The following is an 18,728-nucleotide window of genomic DNA, read 5'->3' as shown; positions in this document are numbered from 1 at the left end:
TGAGTTTCCCCCATCGTAAACCCGGCGCACAGCAGGCTCGGCCACAGATGTTTTCTTGTTTGCAGCTTGTTTGCGGTGGGGAGGGCCCTGCGGTGAGAGCGCTCGTCAATACGTCTGGTCCTCTTCAAACACGGCCCATTGTCTGAACCCCGGCTAATACAAGAAAAGAGTCGTATTATCCCCCTGCGCCTCCCGCTGTGTCACTTTTACAAGCATCTGTATACAAAACCCCTCTGACTTTCCCCATAGCGTCTGTCAGGCTAGCAGCCGGCTGCTGGACCGGCTCTGAATTCAAATCACTGATGTCCTGCCTGGGCCGTGCACCTCCTCAGAGCCGGCGGGCGGTCGGCTACGCCCTCGGATGGATGCTGATGGAGGTGCCGCTCGGCGGGCAGCACAGCAGGGCCGACTGCTCTGCGTTCAGCGTGCACGAGTGAAAGGTTTGACCGTGATCGATGTTCACGCCTGCAGCATGCAGGGTGTCCGCTCAGATGCACGCACCTCATCTTACTTTGTCTGAATGTTTCCTTTACTTAAAACTGCTGATGGCTTGGATCCAGCATGATGAATAATACACTTCATTCATTTTCGAGGGGGAACAAGATGCTGTGCGGGACAGCAGTCACCAATTACTCGATGTCTTTGGTTGGTTTGCACAAAACTTCAATTCTCTGGTGAAATGAAAGGGTGCCTTTGTTTTACGGCTGCAGTTTGAGCTCAGCCTCGTGGTGTCAATGAAGGGAAGTCGTAATGCTGCAGCATAAAACTGTAGCATCTAAAATATCCACAGTACAAAGGCTGAAAAGGACGTTTAGTGTCTGGTTTTACGTGTTAAAGAACCCTGTGGTGCTGTTTTTGCCTTGTAGAGAGTCAGAGTGTGGAGGAGTGCGGGGAGAGGCTGAAGAAGATCCTGGAGTCTCCCAGCATCCCTCAGGCCAACCACCAGCTCCTGGTCCACCTCAGCAGACACCTGGCCCGGGTCAGCCAGCACGGCCAGGCCGGGCCCCGCCTGCTGGGTCAGGCCTTCGCCGAGGCCGTCTTCAAGCACTCTCCTCTCAGGTACGCGACGTCACCCTTCAGTCGTACCTCGTTCATTCACGCACAGCCAAAGAGGAGACGTCCTCGCTGCTCAACCCTTTAATCTGCTGAAGGTCGATCAAATCACAGCAACAGCACTGAAGCTTAGCAGCTACCTGACGTGGAGCTAAGCTAACCAAAAAACTCTTCAACACTGAACATTTTAACTTTGGCAAGTGGCCACAATATAAGAGACATTTCCAGATATGAGGAAAACAACCATCTTCTCTATCTTTAGCTTTCTCTTTTGCTTCGTTATGGTTGCCGATCACGTGATCAGTCTGTGGTGGTGCGACAGCCCCCTTTCTGTGGACACACACAGGGGTCTCCTAGATAACATAGTGATAAAATAGGCGCATGTTGAGGCCAACAGTTAGGATGATTTCATGTTTGATATGGCAGATGGCTCCAAACACTGATGCCTCAGCTGGAATAGCTGTGGAGAAGAAGCCATCAGAGCAAATTCAAGAGGCCTCGTCAGTGTGATGAAGTGAAGACACCTCCACACAGTCATTTCTGATCCCATCCAAAGGTGACCCAGACTCTGAGAGTGCTGGAGCTGAAGCTGCTGCTAACTCTTTAGCTTCAGCTCACTGTTAGCAACATGGATAGCATCATGTTTTGAGCCCACAGGTTTGACTTTCATCAGTGACTTCTCCCCTTAAAGCTGCTCTACAGATGCTTTATTCTTTGCTTTCTTTGCTCTTTAATTAGCTTCCACAAAGGGCTCTCTGCTCTTCCTGCAGCACGTTTTCATTTTTGTACGTTTCATTCTGTCCGAGTTTCGTGCTCCTTGAGGAATTACGTAAAATCTGAGTTCAAAAATTAAAAGATGATGAATTATGAGAGGTGCTTCCCACACTGCTGTGAAACAGCATTTATGCTCTCTAGCATTTCAGCCGTCTCTTCTCTCTTTCCATTTGTTGCATAAAGCCATTGATTATTCCACACTTCTCTCACAAAAGTCCCTCAGCTTTGGGACCGAGAGGGTGTTTCCGTTTCACTCCACATTTGTGAATCAGGCGGCCAAAGAACCAAACAAAGTTTTTGGCTGAAGGAACGACGCTGATCCACAAATCAGCCACCCCTCATTTCCCTTACAAAGCTCTCATCAATTGAGCGAGATTGCCGTGATCTTTGCGCTGGATGGGGCTCAGTGTTTCTGTGGGAGGGCTAACAGGAAACACAAGCATGATATTTGGCCGCGCTGTAATATCAACATCCTGCAGTTTAAGAGCTGCATGTTTGAACACTGAGAGAATGGCATTAACAAGCCTGATGGTTTTGTTTTGCTTCTCTCTGTCCTGCACAAGCTCGCCTGTGTCTGTTTTTCCAGAAATTACTGAGGAATTTCTCCTTGTGGCATTGTGTGCAGTGGAGATGCAGTGGACTCGGCGAGGCAGCCAGTGAGTCAGAGGCAGCGATTGTTTGCACAGCCTGGTCAACCGCTTCACCTCTGACGTGCACGATGGGCGGATACAGAGCGGGGCGGCGTAGCATAGCATGCCAAACTTCAGCATTTCAACCAGATCCCATGTTAGCTCATCTGTGAATGTGGAAATGTTGATGAATCCTTCATAGTTGGGAGGATACACTGCGGTCTGCAAGCATTCAGACAGTCACATGGATCCTATTGTTTGGGCTTTCCTGCAGCATGCGGGGGGGGGGGGGGGGTGATGGATCATCAACATCCAAAAACCATGTCAAACAGACACCTTCCTTCACCACCACAAACACGCCACTGAAGTTTATTCTGAGCTAAACTCACATCCGACGTGCAAAATGTCCAAAATCAAAGTGCTGGAGTATGAAAAACTCACTTCATGCAGACTTTGTTCAGTGTTTGACTCGACTTCTCTTCCTGTTTGTGTCGTCAGTGCGGACGTGAACCCGGAGCATCACGTCAGGATCTTGGAGGCTCTGATAACAGCCGGAGGTCTGGTGGAGATGCAGGCTGCACCGGGTAGGATGAGAAACACGCACACACACGCTCTTCATCTGTATGCGGCGTATGCATGCGCTGACATTAGCTTGTGGGTGTGTCGCAGTACGTGCGCAGTGGCGTGATTGCGCCGTCAGATATTGATTGGCTTGTTGTCTTTTGTGACACTGATGAATCACATCTGCTCCGTCTCTTGACACACAAACGCAGCTCATTTTCACTTTTTCTGCTCGGCGACAAAGTGCCTGAAGTTTGTTTCTCGAGTGTATTCCCATACGTTTCTCACACTGGAAACATGACATTCCCTCTCCCTTCCCCGCTGCACCACAAACTGCAGTGGAAAACACACGTTTGGTTTATGGAATATGTGGAAAACACAAACTTTTTTCCCCAGCTGCTGCGGTAAATTGGGCATGAAGCATGAAATAACAGCTCTGACTTTGCTCTCCGTTAGTTTAGCTCACGGTCTGGATGTACAGAGTTTATGGTAACAAAACACGGCGGTTTCATGTTTTTCTTTTTGCGTTCCTGCTGCGCCGGACAGTTCCAGCTGAGAGCGAGGGCATGAATGTGAGCATGGCTGTCTGGGTTCAGCGTATGCTGCGAAAAATCTCAGACCTCAGCATCATTTCCCCGAAAGCACAGAAAAACAAGCTCCTTTCTTAGACTGAAAGGGTTTGGGCCACAGCAGAGACTTTGTGTGAGAGTATGTGTAATTTGGATTTAAGCTGACTCCACAGAGGCTGTTTTTAGCTGCAGTAAGGCGACCAGAAGTTAGTCAACTCACCTGACCTGCAGGGAAAATGTCTAAGAAGACGTCTTTTTCCTCTTATTGTTATTAATAAACTTGGTGTGAAAATGACCACATCACCTACGTTTGACTCCCTGATCCTTTGAGCTGCTGCCTCCTGGTCCCGGAGCTCAGCTGCTGAAGCGAGTCGAGGATGTCGGGAGGTTTTAGCATCAGCATGTAAACTGAGGAAAACATCTACTGACCGCTGGCAGATGGCGGCTTTGCCCACTTCTAGTGTTATTGAAAGAAAGACAGAGAAAGAAGGAATGGCTCCCAAACTGTTGAGGAAGAGCTTGAGTTCCTCCCTGTCCTCCCCGTGGACTCTGGAGCAGTGAAGAAGCGTCGTGTTGCTCTGTGAATAGCTTGCTGGGACTCATGGAGTCCAGGCTGCCCTCGTCAGATGAAGAGTTAACTGCCTGTGAGCTTCTGACACAGCGACCTTATTAACTTATTATCATGCTTCTTATCTCCTTTTCCTCTACATCTCAAAAATGGGGAGACTTGTGCAGTTGTTGTACCTCAGACTGTGGCCCTGCACGGCAGGTTTGTGTGACACCAGCTTAGTTTTTGCTGATATCCTTCATCTAAATCTGTTTTTCTCTGATGCTGTTGCACCTTGGCTGATATCTATTTTTTCCAGAGTGAAAACTAAAGCTGAGATCTGAAATGTGGACTGCGGCCGTGTTCATGGATCAGGGTCCAAACATGCAGAGGCTGCTGTGGCTTTAGCCGCAGAGTCTTTGGTACGTCTGCAGAAATAAAATGCTGCTGCGAGATCAATCGGGCTCCATGAGGACGAAAGAAAGGTCAGACAGCAGGTGTGAGGCTGATTGCAAGCGCCAGGCCCGTCTGCAGAGGTCACTGTCTGCGGGTCAGCGTGTGTTTAAATGTCACTAGGTCAGTGTGTGTGAGTGTGTGAGGTTGTACTGGTCTGCTGTGGGCCGTGGCGTCGAGGCCGGGGTGGTCGTAGCAGTGATTATAGCGGCTGCTCAGAGGTTATGTTTCCTTCACACGGAGCAGCGGTTCATTCAGAGGTGATGCTGCTCGACTCATCAGCAGATGAGAGTCTGTTTTAAACTCCAGATACGTCCAGCGGAGGTTCGAGAAGAAGCCTGGAAAGTTTGCTTTTGTCCTTTGAGACAGTAGATCACGACCCAAAAACATCCTCTGACTAATGCAGACTTGATCTTCTCATCGACGAACAGCTTAGCAGTTAAACACCAGTAGTGATAACCGTTAATGTCACAGCTTCATATTTCATCTCCAGAACAGCGAACATGCTCATCCTTCCTCTGAGGGCAGAGCAGCGCAGCAGGCAGCACGTCAGACTCTGCTGTCCTTTGTTTGATTTTCAGTTTTTGGGGGTGACACACCAAAGGACGGGGTGATGTTTGGAGGACGATCAATAATTCATGGAATAAACCTCCGTCCTGCAGGCCGGGGAGATCGAATGGATACGTCAGGGCTTGGGACGGGCTGCCGCTGGAGATTTGTGATTTTTCCTGATTCAGAATGTCTTTTAAATGCAAATGTTAAAATGCAGCCTGATGGGAAGCAAACAAAAGGACATCCAGCACTTCTGCTCGCCGTGTCCCGGCGGCGCTCGCGCTTCCTCATTTTCTCTTTGATTGTTTCGCCGTGTTAGGACTCGTCTGCTAATACATATTTGTGTTTTGGTTGATTTTCTTGCTTTGTGGAGGAGTCGCAGCACACGGTTTATAAATAAATGCTCTTTGCACATTCAGAAAGTTACGTGTCAAATCAAGCTGGTAAGCTACAGTGGAATTATTCCAGAGAGGAAAAACTGAGTGTGCGCATGCATGTGTGTGATTATATGTGTGTGTGTGTGTGTGTGTGTGTGTGTGTGCGCGCGCAGACAAGCTTACATCACAGCAACAAAAGGACCAGAGGGAGCTTTTTGTGCCGTCTTTGAAGTGTGTCTTTTGTAACATCTCTTACACAACACTCCCTCTCCCTGCCTGTCTCTCTCTGTGGGGTGTCTGAATAAAGCCTCTCAGCCCTCTTGTTGCTTTGTAATCAGGGGAACGATGTGGGAAACTGTACTGATGTAACGCTCTCACACACTTCTCCACCTTCGTTCAATCTCTCAGGCTCAGTTTGTGTCTTATTTCTATGTTTTTCTGTCATGAGTCCGTCATGAGCGTCCATGAGGTCTGGTCTAAATTCAGTCAGTTTTACTGATACAGCTCAATATCACAAATTTGCCTCGAGGGGTTTGACATCCTGTGCAGCGTATGACACCATCCATCATCAGAGCCTCGATTCAGATCTGAGGAAACGCCTGTGATGGAGAAAAAAATGGAAGAAACCTTCAGAAGACAAGCAGAGGACAGACTGGCAGACAGACCAATACAGCAAAATGACAGTATGGACAGTCAGACCGTGATTTCTCCTTACCAAAGTGCTTTTGGTGGATTTTGATGGATTTTGAGGATTTTGTACTGCAACATCAGACACTGGAAAACAAATGAAATGTGTTATCAGTGAACATTTTACTGATAGGTCGAGGATCAGCGTCTTGGTGACTCGACAGCCAACCGGTCACAGTTTTTTCCACATATTAATGAAATAGTATGAAGAAGCTTTAGAGGTAACCTGATTAGTCATCATTTGTTAACAACATCAATGATGTTTTAAATGAAAATGATCCAATCGTATCTCAGCTGAGATCATATGAGGCAGCCGTCCAACCAATGACCTCACAGGTTTTTCTGGGACGTGTAGTTTGTGTTGTATCCTGCAGATTCATGTGCACCACACTCTGAATCGTACTGTAGTTTGTCCTGAAACACAGTAATTCTCTGGAGTATTTTCCCATTTTCAGCACCTGGCAGCGCCGGTCAGCTCCAGCAGTGACGGTCAGGTTCAGTGTTCAGACATCAACGGCTCAAAGGTGTGTGTGTGTGTGTGTGTGTGTGTGTGTGTGTGTGTGTGTGTGTGTGCTCGGCTCGCGGTGCAGGTTCAGTGTCCAGGCAGGCGGACGGTCTGTCTGCCCGAGCGTCCCTTTGTTTGATGAGAGAGAGAGAGAGAGAGAGAGAGAGAGGCAGGCTGAAACAGGGAGGTCAGGTTCATGTGTGAGCATTTTTCTCACCCATTACCTCCCCTGCCTCCCCTCCAGACAGCATTAGTGGAGGTCAGGGGTTACCACAGTGCCTGTTGGCGGTATGTTAACCCCTTAACAGAGGTGTGTGTGTGTGTGTGTGTGTGTGTGTGTGTGTGTGTGTGTGTGTGTGTGTGTGTGTAGGTGCCCATTGACCTCTCAGGAGAGCTGCCCTCCAAGCCATGTTCTCCAAATGGAGTCTGAATATATGACCAGTACTGCTCCACCTGAGTGCTGCATCTCTGCAAAGTGTGTGTGTGTGTGTGTGTGTGTGTGTGTGTGTGTGTGTGTGTGTGTGTGTGTGTGTGTGTGTGTGTGTCAGCCTGAAAAAAGGCTGTAAACTCCCAAACACACCCATTCACATTCTGGTCCTCTCTCTCTGCTTTTGTTATGAGCTGTTTTCCTTCCCAGGCACGCAAACCATGCCCGCAGCCTGGCATGAATACGACACACACACACGCACGCACACACACACACACACACACACACACACACACACTGGTTCTCTCCTGCTCTCTCAGGCCATTTATTTGGCTGGTATCTTTGCCGCGGAGGGTTTGGTGCTGAGATGTGCTGCTGGCTGTGTTTTGGCTGTCGGTGTCTCTCTTCGTTCACATCATCATCCTCTGTTTAAACTCTTCCTCTGCGTCTCTCTGGCTCTGTCCAGCGTTGAAACACACACCTTAAAGCAGCTCTAAAGCTCACTAATTAAGACACTGCATTTTGTTTGGCAGTAACATAAAAACGAGGAGTTGTGGTCGACCTTCCTGCAGGTCACGGCCGCTGATGGTGGAGCATGAACTTTAATCTCACAGACTATTTTTAGTAAAGTGTGTGTCCAACTGATGACTATCAAACCAGCTTCAGCCTGCTCTCTTTTTTCTTTTCACCCAACATTGCATTGTGCTGCTCTGATCAGTCACTGTGAGTCACCTGCTGACACACACCTTATCTCGTCATCAGTCTGGTTAATAAACAGTCTCCTCACACACTGAATATACTGACGAGCCACAGTTCATCCACCGGCTCGGCTCTTCAGCGCAGCACAGGATGCCAGATGTGGTCAGAGAGGTTCTGCTTTTGGCCTCTTTACACACACAGCGGTATCAAACCTGGCAACCTGGCAAAGACTCTGAGATGCTGCGTCACTGTTCCAGCTGAATCCCCTTAAAACACACTTTGTCATTCATGCATTTCTGTTTGTGTGCAGAATAAACAAACTAGATACCTGTTAATAAGACAACTTTACAGTTCAGCAAACCTCACTGGTTCCAGCCTCTCAAGTGTCAGTTTCTTCACACTTTTCTTGTTTTTCTGTGATAGTAATCTGAATATTGGGCTTTAACTGTTGGTTGGGCAAACACATTTGTGATGTCATGGTCTGTGGGAAATACTCTGTGTTGAGTATTTGACTTTATCTGTCGATGTTTTATGGACCAATTAATCTGTCAGTTAATTGTGAAGCCACCATTATGACTGATAAAATAATGAAGCAACCACCACCAGTTCAACCAAGCCAGGCTAGCTGTTTCCAGTCTATGCACATACACACTCACACACACACACACACACACACACACGCACACACTCGTGCCAAGGTCAGAGCTTAGAGCGCCCGGAGTGTGAGAGCGAGTGAGGGCATGTTGGTGTGTGTGAGATTAGAATGAGAGTGTGTAAGCGTCAGATACATAAATATTACATGCATGTTTGAGCACAGTATATACATAAACCGTGTGTGTGTGTGTGTGTGTGTGTGTGTGTGTGTGTGTGTGTGTGTGTGTGCGCAGGGTTCACAGTTAAGTCATATCCTGACTCTCGCCCATCGGGAGGAAAGTACCAGCTTAACATCCAGTATAATCCTACTGTACGGGGTCAGCAACAGGGCACACACACACACACACACACACACACACACACACACACACACACACACACACACACACACACACACACACACACACACACGCACACACGCACACACGCGCGCACACACACGCAGAATGTGTTAATATGTGTAGCGGATCATGATTGTGTAATGTGATTAAGGTCAAGTGAGTGCTCAGCCTTTAGTGTGTGTGTTCATTTGTATTTGGTGCATTTGTGAGTCTCCTTCAGCTCTAAAGGCTCAGTGTCCCAGCTAATCACACACACACACACACACACACACACACACACACACACACACACACACACACTCACACATTTCATTTTGGATGAAGTCACACATGTTCGCTTGCTGCCGTGTGTTTCTCTGCACTAAGAAATCTGATTTCTTTTGTTTCTTTTGTTCTGATTCTCCCACAAAAAGCAAAAAAAAATAACCTGACGTCCACTTTGGTTCTTTGAAGGACAGACCCCCCCCCCCCCCCCCCCCCAACACACACATACACACACACATGACGAGGTCAGGGGTCACAGTGTGGTGTGAGATGAAGGTAATGGCCTTTGAAATGACTTTGTTAGCTGGATTCAGAGACATGTGGCCTGGTCCGTCCCAGCAGGAGGTCGGGGGGTGAGGGTCAGGGCCGCTGCTGCCAATCTGAGGGGGTCATGAATCATGGAAGCCCTGATCTGAGCTGGTAATGTTCCTGATAAGGTTAATGATGTCACAACTTTGCACGGTGTATCAGTGTAGCTGTAATGGGACACCCCCGTCCACATACTGCAGCGTTATGTACAGATCATTACAGTACTATTGGCAGTATTCTTATGAGAGAAACTACGTGTCATACGTTGAATTGCACGGCAGTCTGCTCCTGAAGGAGCTGCTTAAGCTCCCCACCCTCCCATGCAGGGGCTGGGATGGGTGGTCCATGATCGATGTCAGCCTTAATAGTTTAACAGTGTCCTGCATACTGCAACGGACCTCAGTCTTCTAAGCGGATGGAGACAACCTTGGCCCCTCCTGCCCCCCCTTGGTGATATTCCGACTGTTGTCAGCAGTTTGTCGACCTGACAGTACCCCCGTGCGCAGAGCAGCTCCATGAAGACGTGGTTTTCCCAGTCTGGTGTGAGCTCGACTGACTCAGCTGTCATCCTCGACCTGTTAGCGCCGGTTGTTTCTTTTAGTTTACTTTGTCTTTGAATACAAACTCGAGCCCTGTTTGTCTCAGCCATTCAGAATTCACTCTGTGATCCAAAACAGAATAAAGACATGTCCTCCGCGCTCGCAAGTACAGCGAACAAAGGCGAGGCCGTGCCCACTGAGAGCAGCAGGCAAGCTAGCCAGGCGGACCCGTCTGGTCCAGTCTGCAGCTGCTGCATTCATGGTCCCCTCAGGATGAACCTCCACCCTGTCTGTCACTCTGGTTTATGACCAAACACCTGCAAGACTGAACCCAGAAGCCTCAGCAATAGCAAATGATAGCATGATGTTAGACAAAGATAATATGCTAAAAATCAGCTTGTTAGCAGTGTCATTGCGAGCATGATGTTAATTTAAGCACAGTCTCATAGAAACACACACACACACACTTTGGAGACACACTAAGATGATGTTAAAAGTCAGATCACGTCTTTAGCCAGAACATATGAAATGTAATCATCGAGCGCTCTCTTCTCTGAAGTTTGAGTCCTCCAGGCTGGGATGCTTCAGACGTCTCCAGGCACATTTAAAAGGTTAAAATTCAGTGGTGGAGTCCTCCTCCCCACAACACAGCGCCATCCCTCAGCCCTCCACCGCCTTATCCCTCAGCTCAGTCTCTATTAGGAGATTATCTCATAATACCCATCATCCAGCACACGGCTCTCTGGTTGAGTTGTTTTATGATGTATTCTGGGAAGAAGCTCTCCGCTGGTTAATGTCCAAATTCTGCTGTAATGTGCTCATGTAAAGCTTGAATTAACATCAAACAGCCCCTGGCTCTCATGTTTATCCCTTCATATATAATTTTAAGGATCATAAGGTCACAGAAGCCTCACTTCCTGCCGTGCACCGCCACCGTCCCCCTCCATCCATTCAGCTCCTTTTTCCACTTTGTCTTTTAAATGCACGTTTTATCACCGTGCTCCAAAAATTCAGATGATTTTGTGCAGTTAAGAGTCTTTTTATCGTGTTTCTTTTGACCCTTCAGCGTTCACCCCCCTGAGATTGGACATTCAGGAACATCATTGAGAACGAGCTGTAATTGTAATTGAGTGAACCTCAAGCGCTGCATTTGTATTTTAGACTCAGACTTAATTACAAAAAAGAAATAATACAGGAATGAGATTGAAATACAGAATATCAGCAGTAAGAGTATGGAAACTAAGCAACGTGAGTACAAAATATAAGTAAAATGAAGTAGCATTGCACATTATCAGTGGCTTAAAGGGACATGTAAGTGAAGGCTGCACATGCTGCAGTGATGGCAGCGCATCAGTCTTGTCAGGCTGAGTAGATGTCTGAGGTCAACAGTGCCACAGTTATTAGGAAAAAAGCTGTTTTTCAGTCCCTTTACGTGTATGCAGATTGATGGGAGGAGCTTAAACAGCTGGTATCCAGGGCGCGTAATGTCCTTTATGATGATCTTAGTCCTCCTCACAGCACAGCGAGCACTGCGAAGATGTCCCTTTGACGGCAGCTCAACGCCGGCGATGTCCCGTGCTGTTCCCACAGCGCTCTGCAGGGCTGTTTGCTCGGCCTCGGTGCAGCTGCCGTTCCAGGCTGTCATGCAGTTTGTCAGGATGCTCTCTGCGGTGCATCTGTGAAAGTTGACAAGCAGCTTTTGGGGTAGGTGGCCTCTCCTCAGAAGAAGATGAAGGCATTGTCATGCCTTACCCATCACCGCTGAGGAGCTGTCAGCCCAGGAGAGGCTCTCTGTGATGCTGACGCCCAGAAAGCAGAAGCTGGGGACTCGCTCTGTGCTGGTGTGGGCAGGACTGTGTGCTCTCGTCGTTGTCTGATACGAGCCTGAAAACTGTGGTCTGCAGGCTTAACGAGTGTATTTGAGTTGGTGGCAGTCATGTGTGAAGAGTTCATGAAGGAGTGGGCTCAGCACGCCGCCCTGGGGGGCACCGATGCTCAGGGTGGAGGATGCGTGCTTCCCCACTTGACATTCTCGGGGCAGTTCATGAGGAAATCCAGTATCCAGTTTCATGTGGAGGGAGTAGATCTAGTGCGTGGACTCAGTGTGACGCTATTAAAGGCCAAGCTGTCGTCAACATCCTGACGTTGGTGTCGTGTCTTCCAGGTGAGAGACGGCAGTGTTGAAGGTGTCCTCAGTAGGCAAACAGTGTCGTTGATGTGGGTCGGTACCAGAACGTTTTAAAATGATGAGTGAGAGCGACTGGGACAGGTTATCATAGGTTTAAGGCTCCATATTCACTCTATACTCATACATTACGTGTTCATGTAGGTTTTATATCCTCTTTGTTTGGACAGCTTTTCAATAACTAACCATGTTTGATCACTTGATCTATTGATCCAGTTATGTTCTTTGTGCATTCAGTTCGTCTGTCAATCATCAGTCATTCTTAAAATATTTTACCTTGTCTCTGCGTCCTCCGATCCTCCTGCTCTTCACTCGTGTGTGAAATAAAGTGGACTCATACTTCAAATTCAGTTTTCTGTTGAAAACCAGGATTTCAGAGCTCGTCTTGAGACGCAGCCTCATTAAAAGAGCAGTGCTGCTCATGTTGCATCATGTCTCACCAGTGCAAACCCTATGGACCTTCTAGTATTTGGATGCTCAGTTAAAGGAGCTCAGAAGTCAAGGCAATCTACTACTGAGGGAAGAGTCCGTGACAGTCAGAGAATCATAATAATATGGAAATGCTGCAGAAACTTCCACAGAGTGAGCTGCAATTACTTCACTGGCAGTTTATGGTTAAATGATTTATTTTACTCCCTGCAAGCCATCAATAATGCATTGAACTTATGACCCAAAGTTGTAATGATGCACATAACTATGTGATAAAATGGAAATGAAACGTCCGATTTTCTCATGTAGCAATTAAAAAAGCTTGTTTTTGCCTCGGCTTGGTCGGACGGCGTGCGAGGATACATGCATGCGAGCTTCCACCAGCTGTGTGTGAGACATTTGCTGCACTGAAGGGCAAATGTGATGTAAAGAATATGAGGCAGGGATGGATGGGTGAGCTGAAACCGGCCGTGAATACCAATGTGCTGCTTCCTGTCTGTGTCTCTGCCACCACCTCTCTCTCTTTGCTTCCTGCTCTTTCTCTTTGTTCCCTGACATCACCCGAAGGAGCCGGAGGCAATCAGAGCAGCAGTGTTCTTCACAAATATCTATTATCTCTGCTCCAGGTTAAGAAAGGACCCTCAGATTGACGGGGCACCGTTTAACATCCAGTGGTTTGTGTAACTCCTAGCTGACAGACTGGACACTCATGGCAGGGCTGCACAGGCTTGATGTTCAGTCTTAATATCCCTGTGGAGGTAAAGCACCTGAGCCCTCAAGGGGGCAACACCAAGCATGTACCTGACACACTCACCACAAGTTTGTTCCACTGCCAGCTCAGGTGCCCAGAACAGCATAGCTTCATGATCAGAACAGCAGAATAGTTTCAGTCTTTTGTTCAAAAACCTCCTCTCAGTAACAATATCAGAAGTAGGTCTGGGTGGGTGGCTGGTCGCACAAAGTACCTGGCTCACACCTGATCTAGACCAGTCACATGGTAGCAGCTTCAGTCCTCCGTCAGTGTCTACGCTGGACACATTGAGCCACAGCTCAGGACTCAGGAAGCATGTTGGTAGCATTCAGTGCCCAGTAAATTAAGGTTAACAGGGCTGAATCATAATAATCAGAAAGAGGTGTCCTGTGTGAACGGTGTCACACATCAGGGCTGCTGTTTGTTTTCCTTTTCCTACCGAGAGACCACGCTGGCTGCTTTTAAAACGGGGCTCAGGTGCGCCGTATAAAAGCAAAGTCAAGGTCAAGGTGGCTTTTATTGTCTGCCAGGGGAAAAACATTGTGCTGCCTGAAGAAACTGCTGCACAAAAAGGTGCATGTCATAAATGACACTTAATAAATGTAAGAAAAAAAACTGTCAAGTTGTCTGTGAAGCTGAAAATGTGACTGACACACGTCCATTGTGACGAAGCCCCAAAGAGCAGCGAGCTCAGGTCATGTGACACACGTTGGCCCAGAGCATCCACACACTCAGACATGACTTTAATTTTAGGATTTTAGCCAATAGGTTCATTTAGAGGTTATTTTCTGCGAACATGGAGGCCTCAAACACACTCAGCCTCTGCAGACAAACGTGTGCTGATGGCGGGCAGAGGGACATCTGTGGACATCCGGCCTGGCGTCTGTTGGTGGTCGGTGCTTTTCGGGGTCGTGTCTGTTTCCCTCTCCGTGTTTGTCTTTGCCTCACGTCTTGTCCCCTCTGTCCGTCCATGGTTCACCAGGATCTGTTTCCCAGCAGTAATAATTGTGTTTCTGAATCAGACCGACTGCTTTGTCCTCCTGACTCAGCCAGATTTGAATTACTAATGAGTCGTTTTCTTTACCTCTGGGCAGCTCTGGGAACAGCTGGCTGCAGAGTGGGCCGATCAGCATGCACCAAGCGCTTCATCCTGCCTTTTGTTTTGTCCAATTTGCTTCTAAATTGGTCAGTTTGGAGCGTCTCTCGGCCTTGGAAGACTTTGTGGATCCAGCCTGCGGGGTTTCACGACTGCAGATGATGTGAATTAGGCCTCCGTTAGCGAACGTAGGTGACGAATTGTTTATGCTTAGTTAAAAATAAAGTGATGGAGGAGCAGCGAGGATAAGTAGGCGTTTGTAAATTCCCCCCCGATATCCGTCTTTTTCCATCTCTCCCAGCATCAGCAAAGAAAAAAACCCACCCGTGATAAAATAAATCTGTTTACATCATCACTAACAGAGCAGCACTGAACTTTTATTCCCAGCAGTCACAATCACCAAAAGTGCTGCCGGCACTGAGCACGCTGGAGAAGAAGGTTTTTTATTTCCGCCTGAATGTTTCTTTGCAAATAGATGCCTGCAGATGACGATATCTGGGACTTATTAGCTGAGAAACACCACAGCATGAAGCCTTTCACTAGAGCCAGTTCATTAGAAACACAGTACCACAAAAAATACACATTGTACATGTTTTTTGTGATAGTGTGTCTGGGCATTTACCAAAAAAGACCATCTTCTATATTTAGATAACTAGATAAACATCTATTGTATTCAGGCCATCTTTATTTATATGCAGACTGTCGGTACTCATATTTAGCCATTTACTACGTTCATCATGTCAAACCTGTTTGCATTAGATTTCTTGCTTTGACTGTGACGTTACCCACTGGTGATATCATTGGTGATACGAAGTGCCAATCATCTCGCAATTGGCTCGATCTTCACGTGAGAGAAAAGGGGGAGACGCTTGAAAAGATAAAAGCTTTCTGTGAATTATTCCCACATCCAGCAGACGAAGAGCAACGTTTTCGTCTCATTACAGTGCGTTTGTGTCCACTCGATGAATATTAGTTTAATATTTATTCACCGTTCAGCTCTGATTGGTCTCCACCACCTCCTGCTCCTTTAGCTGCTAAATGAGCCATTTTCTAGCTGCTAGCTTTGTCCGTTTTGTGCTCGACAGGTACTGCCCCAAATCCTCACTACAGCTCCAAATGTGGATTAATCCGCCACTGAAAATAGTCCCCAACAAATGCAGTATTTCCTCTTGTCTAAGTAAAGTTTGCACATTGCTGATCTGAGAATTTCCATGGGATTTGTTGACAATAACAAAAATACAGGACAAACCTCAACCTTAGAAATTTTAACGTCTTCACATTCGATGGTGGACAAAGCGATTTTTTTTTCCCCAGCATGCTGACTTTGTAACCTCCAGCATCCGAGCGGCTGCGTTTTATGTGTTTTACGGTCTTGACGAGTTATGGCAACACACTTTAACAGGTAATCTGTGGCGAGCTTCCCGGCTAGCCTGCAGTGCTCTGCTTGCTCAACCACACGGAAAGTTATAGAGCCCCATTATGATGCTCTATCAAGCCCCTCATGCTGCTTGAAGGTCAAGGGCACTTTATATGAAATATATGAAATCTGCCTGATATTATAAGGACGGAGATGGATAAAGGAGAGACAGAGACAGAGAGAGAGTCATTTCCCTCCTCAGGTCCCTATAAAGAGACAATCTCACCTTTCCTCTCATGCTGGGAGGTTTATGGGCGGCCGGGGAGCTGTAATTGGTGGCTGACAGGCCGAGCTTTGAGGTGGCAGGACCACAGGTGATGGTAATCTGCTGGATCTCATGGCGCACATACATGTGGCCACATGTGTGTTATAGCTGCACACACACACACACACACACACACACACACACACACACACACACACACACACAGAAAACCAGGCCACATGTTCTGCTGTGTTTGTGGTGCCTTTGAGGGATCAGGACTAATGAGTTTTGTATTCTCAGTAGAATAATAAAATCTCCTTCCTTCTCTTTGTCTTAGACAGAGACATATATTTATTACATTTTCAGGCTGTGGAGAGTTTCATTAACTCAATTAACATTTTCAAGGTTCAGTATTAACTGTTTTTTTATTTCTTCTACAAAAATATGCAATAGACCAGTATGATGGCTACGATACACATGAAGGACGCTTTAATCCCACCGATCATCAGCCTCTCTGCTCCACCTCCTACTGAAGGGACCTTGGAAAGGTGCAGTGTGTTGGCACGCACCCCGCCCTCACAGAGATGATGTCATTCAGGTTGTCTTCATGACATATGACCAAAAAAGCATCATGCAAACAACACGGAGAAGTAGACGGAAAACAAATTCAGGCTAAAACTGAGATAATCAATAATCTGATTATTGATTGTATTAACAATGTTTTCATCATTGAGCTTCAGTTTGGTGATATTGATGATTGTGGCCACATCTTCCACATCCTGTTGATCCTGTGATGGTCAATGGCTTTGATCCCAGCCGTAATCAAAGCCATTGAAGTAAATCCTGGTTTATTACAGCTTGGGTCTAATCCTCATTGTCCAATTATGAGATCTGCCAGCGTGGTGACATCACTGAAGAGGAAGACGAGCAGTCAGATGATTGGACAGGCTTCAACAACCAAACCAACCTTTGAAAGGACAAAGCAGGGAGCTGACGTTAATCCAGTCTGGTTTAAAAATGCTCCAGATTAATCAAAACGCTTCAGATTATTCCACCGCAGTCCGACAGCAGCGCTCCGTCTGTATGAACAGTCACAGTTTTCATATGGCAGCAGTCACACGGAGGACGGTCACCATCTGTCCCTGTATCATGTGACGTGTTTTCGTTCCCGCTGTGGAAAATTTCTGACTGCTTTAACGTTTCCATACATCTGGACAGCTGCGTCACTTTTGGAGCAAACGCCGGATCGCCAGCAGGAGGAAAAGTGACAAACGGGGAGAAAAGGAGGGGAGCTCATGGCGTGAAGGGTCGACGGGCAGCCGAGGAAACGCTCGCCGGAACGTGGCGAGATGCGTATAATGCATCATTACCACAGGTCGTAATGGCAGAGAGAGAGGTGATATCAGCCGGTGTGTCATCGTCTGATATTGGGTTGAATTATTACACTGAAGGAAATGTGTGATGAGCTCTGAGAGCAGAGCCTGAACGTGTCTCAGCCTGGCGGTCAGCGGTCGGCAGGCCGCTCTGACCTCATCTCTGGCGTGGACTCAGACCCTGCAGCTCGCGGCAGATGTCCTCTCCTTTTCCTCTTTCTCCTTCTCTCTATTTCCTCTTCTTTCTCTCCATCTATGCCTCCTCTGCAGTTCAGGTCCTCCTCTGGGCTTCTGTCCTTTCCTCGGTGGCTGCGAATCTCCTCTCAGAGTGTGACGTCGCTTCATTTATCAGCTGATTCACCAGCTGACTGGCTCTGTTCCAGTCTGGGTCTGTTGGCGTCAGCAGCAGGCAGGTAAATCTGAAAGTTGTCAGATCCAGCCCGTCGTTCTGAATTATTTTAAACACGTTTGATATCTGTGACCGGCGTTGGCGACCGATGACATCACTTGGGGAGACGTACCTGGAAACGATCAGCTTCACCTGAGCTTACATTTGTTGACCTGCACACCTCTGAAGTCAAGCCTACTTTTTTCTTGAACCGTCAGTCTCAAACTTAATGATCTGTGCGTCCATTGACACAACGTCCTCCTCTGTGAGAGCTTTCCTGCCACTGAAACAACGTCGCCCTACTTCACAAACCTCAGTATTCATATGATTTTAAATGGTTAGCTGTAACAAAAGCATCGTTTTAAGTATTTGATAAATAACCACGGGGTGTTTCCACATTACAGTGAAAACTGTACGAAATGAAAACGTCACGACGACAAACTCCTCCAGCAGCTCGGCGACGTGAACCAATCAAAACGTGTCCTCACCTGGCCCTCAGAGAACGACCCCATTGTACGGCGACTTGTTATCAGGCATCAGAGAGCGGCTGATCTGTCCTGAGCCCGGTGCTGCATTCAAGGACCTCTGATTAAATTAGCTTCCAAACGAGCTCAGTGTGCACACTTTAATTCCCGACTTCTCTGACTAATCTCATTAGCTTCATCGACAATAAGTGAACAAAAGGAGTAGTGAGGATCGAATAAAATGAGTGGATTGTGTGTGTGTGTGTGTGTGTGTGTGTGTGTGTGTGTGTGTGTGTGTGTGTGTGTGTGTGTGTGAGAGAGAGAGAGAGTGCTAATGCTTGTGTACATGTGAAATTGGCTCTGATGTGTGTCCTCGGGGTTGCTGAATGCTCGACTCTTAAACTGGAGGCTTACTGGGAATCTGCTCGATTCTTTCAGAAGACACTGAAGCTTTTCAGTGCACGAAGCCTGAAGACTGTT

The 18,728-nt window shown here is 47.4% G+C and overlaps 1 protein-coding gene across 1 annotated transcript in view; it reads left to right on the top strand.

Moving 5' to 3' along the window:
• Nucleotides 1-18,728, top strand: part of pik3r3b (phosphoinositide-3-kinase, regulatory subunit 3b (gamma)) — a 171,869-nt gene that overhangs the window by 88,259 nt on the left and 64,882 nt on the right. Inside the window, exons 6-7 of the mRNA XM_070960155.1 lie at nucleotides 867-1,059; nucleotides 2,955-3,040. Coding sequence (XP_070816256.1) covers nucleotides 867-1,059; nucleotides 2,955-3,040 — 279 coding nt within the window. The remainder of the gene's footprint in view (nucleotides 1-866; nucleotides 1,060-2,954; nucleotides 3,041-18,728) is intronic.

Source organism: Chaetodon trifascialis, chromosome 4, assembly GCF_039877785.1.
Source record: "Chaetodon trifascialis isolate fChaTrf1 chromosome 4, fChaTrf1.hap1, whole genome shotgun sequence".
Lineage (NCBI taxonomy): Eukaryota > Metazoa > Chordata > Actinopteri > Chaetodontiformes > Chaetodontidae > Chaetodon > Chaetodon trifascialis.
The sequence above is the reverse complement of the archived record's forward strand: the minus strand, read 5'-3'. Positions and strand labels throughout refer to the sequence as shown.